The 799-nt window shown below is 41.1% G+C and overlaps 1 protein-coding gene across 3 annotated transcripts in view; it reads left to right on the top strand.

The window, feature by feature from the left end:
- The first annotated feature begins 88 nt into the window (after positions 1 to 88).
- Positions 89 to 799, top strand: part of LOC107488938 (uncharacterized) — a 6,722-nt gene continuing 6,011 nt past the window's right edge. The window contains exon 1 of one of the 3 annotated variants that reach the window (XM_021142542.2): positions 89 to 567. In XM_021142542.2, the coding sequence (XP_020998201.1) occupies positions 520 to 567 (48 nt within the window). In that variant the 5' untranslated portion in view covers positions 89 to 519. The remainder of the gene's footprint in view (positions 568 to 799) is intronic. The other 2 variants (XM_052262268.1, XM_016109722.3) reach the window with 2 other exon arrangements.

Below are 799 nucleotides of genomic sequence, written 5' to 3'. Positions count from 1 at the left end.
TTCTGGGTTAAAAATATTTTGTGGTCTCCTTAGTGGGCTACTGGGTTCTTAAGGTAATCTGATCTAAACCAAAAAAAAGGTAATCTGATCCAACGGCCCCAGTTCGATCAGGAATGAAGCATAATCCCCTGTGCGCCCCCACTGTCTAGCACCGCAGCACTACCACCACCTCGGAGCTCCACGGTTTCTCCTCCTACGCAAAAGCACCGCGCAATAACCCTCGCAACCCTGTCTTTTCTAATTCTGATTCTAGACTTTCCAAATTTGAGCTAAATTATCTCTGAACTTCTATCTCGAAACGCGTTTCGCTTCTGAACCAACGAAGGTGTTGTTATTGGTTGTTTTTCTGTCTCTGCTTCGGGTCGCGCCAATGGAACTAGGGTTAGGATTAGGGCAACCCTTTGTGCTTCTCCTACTCGCTCAGTTCTTCTGATGCCTGGCTTGCGAGTTGCTGGCGTCTTCATGTTGTGAATTCCGAAATTTTTGCTCCATTGATAGGTTAAAGTTTGGGGTTTCGTCATGTCCGATAGTGGTCGAGTTACCATTACTCTTGGCCGTAGTGGTCAGGTAATTTGATACGTCTTCTAATTCAAAATCACGTTGTTCATTTTATTATTTATAATTTTAATATTTTCTGTTCAAAGGAACTTGTTTGTGTGATTTCTGCTACTTTGATTTATGTTTTTGTTTTGGGATTTCCTTGTTTTTACTTGCTTGTTTCTGTTGTGCTTTCCAATAAATTTTACATGCTGAAAATTTTCGGATTGATTTTCTGCAAGGGCTATTTTGTTAAATTTCT

The sequence above is a fragment of the Arachis duranensis genome, chromosome 5 (assembly GCF_000817695.3).
Source record: "Arachis duranensis cultivar V14167 chromosome 5, aradu.V14167.gnm2.J7QH, whole genome shotgun sequence".
Taxonomy (NCBI): Eukaryota; Viridiplantae; Streptophyta; class Magnoliopsida; order Fabales; family Fabaceae; genus Arachis; species Arachis duranensis.
Note: the sequence above shows the minus strand (reverse complement) of the source record. Positions and strands in the feature narration are given on the sequence as shown.